The 902-nt window shown below is 39.7% G+C and overlaps 1 protein-coding gene across 1 annotated transcript in view; it reads left to right on the top strand.

Annotated features, from left to right (window-relative positions):
* Nucleotides 1-902, top strand: part of LOC104742546 — a gene marked incomplete at its 3' end in the record, with an annotated part of 10,386 nt that extends 9,484 nt beyond the window's left edge. The window contains 5 exon segments of the mRNA XM_019238726.1: nt 15-131; nt 215-321; nt 411-464; nt 550-633; nt 750-902. Coding sequence (XP_019094271.1) covers nt 15-131; nt 215-321; nt 411-464; nt 550-633; nt 750-902 — 515 coding nt within the window.

Below are 902 nucleotides of genomic sequence, written 5' to 3'. Positions count from 1 at the left end.
TTTTTTCCTTTTAGATGCCTCTTCGCCTCATAAATCATCAAATTCTGTGGTTTCGAGCCAACAACCGAAGCAGACAAATGGTGCAGGAGCATCTATGTCACCTAAAGCTGGAGCTAAAGAACCAGTTCCATGTAAACTACTCTTCATTTGTAGTCTTCGCTTGTATGTAGATTCTGCAAGTAGCTACTTATCCAGATGCAATCATTTCTTGCAGCAGAAGGATTTACAAGAGGAAGATCTTACAACATTAGAATGGATGATCAAGTCCTTCTTAGGTTTTCCCCGAAGAATGCCGACTCTACTTATTACTTCAGTGATACTGTAATTGGCTGTTTCATCTCTTCCCACATTCGTTTAAAACATTGCCTGCATCTTACCACTGTTTTCATGAATGAATTTTGTTTTTGCAGATAGGTGGAACTCTTACCTTCTTCCATGAAGAAGGAGCCAGAAGATGCCTCGAGGTAAATCCATACAAGACAAACCTTCTGGTGTACATTCTGCTATATTGAGGTCTATTTGGATCTGATGATCCGTATCTTTTTTTAGGTCTCGGTTACTCTAGAAACTTTAGAGACAATAAACAGGAGATTTGTTCATCCATCAAGGAGAAATTCTCCAACGCTTACTAAGGTACAAATGCAGCGTAGTATAATTTGGCGATGGATGTTGTTTCTTTTCTTTTTACGCTGGATGCTATGTCCTTACAATTGCAATCTTACACTACAACATTTGTTTTTCCTCAAAAGGTACAAAGCGATCACCATGAGGTGGTGGCAGACCTTATTCAAACCAGCTTTCTTTTTTCAATTCCCACGGACGGTCCAATGTCGTTTTCTACACCCCGTGTTTCTGTGCAATGGATTCTTCGGTTTGAGTTCCTAACTACTCCAAAGAATGTG

The sequence above is a fragment of the Camelina sativa genome, chromosome 17, assembly GCF_000633955.1.
Source record: "Camelina sativa cultivar DH55 chromosome 17, Cs, whole genome shotgun sequence".
Lineage (NCBI taxonomy): Eukaryota > Viridiplantae > Streptophyta > Magnoliopsida > Brassicales > Brassicaceae > Camelina > Camelina sativa.
The sequence above is the reverse complement of the archived record's forward strand: the minus strand, read 5'-3'. Positions and strand labels throughout refer to the sequence as shown.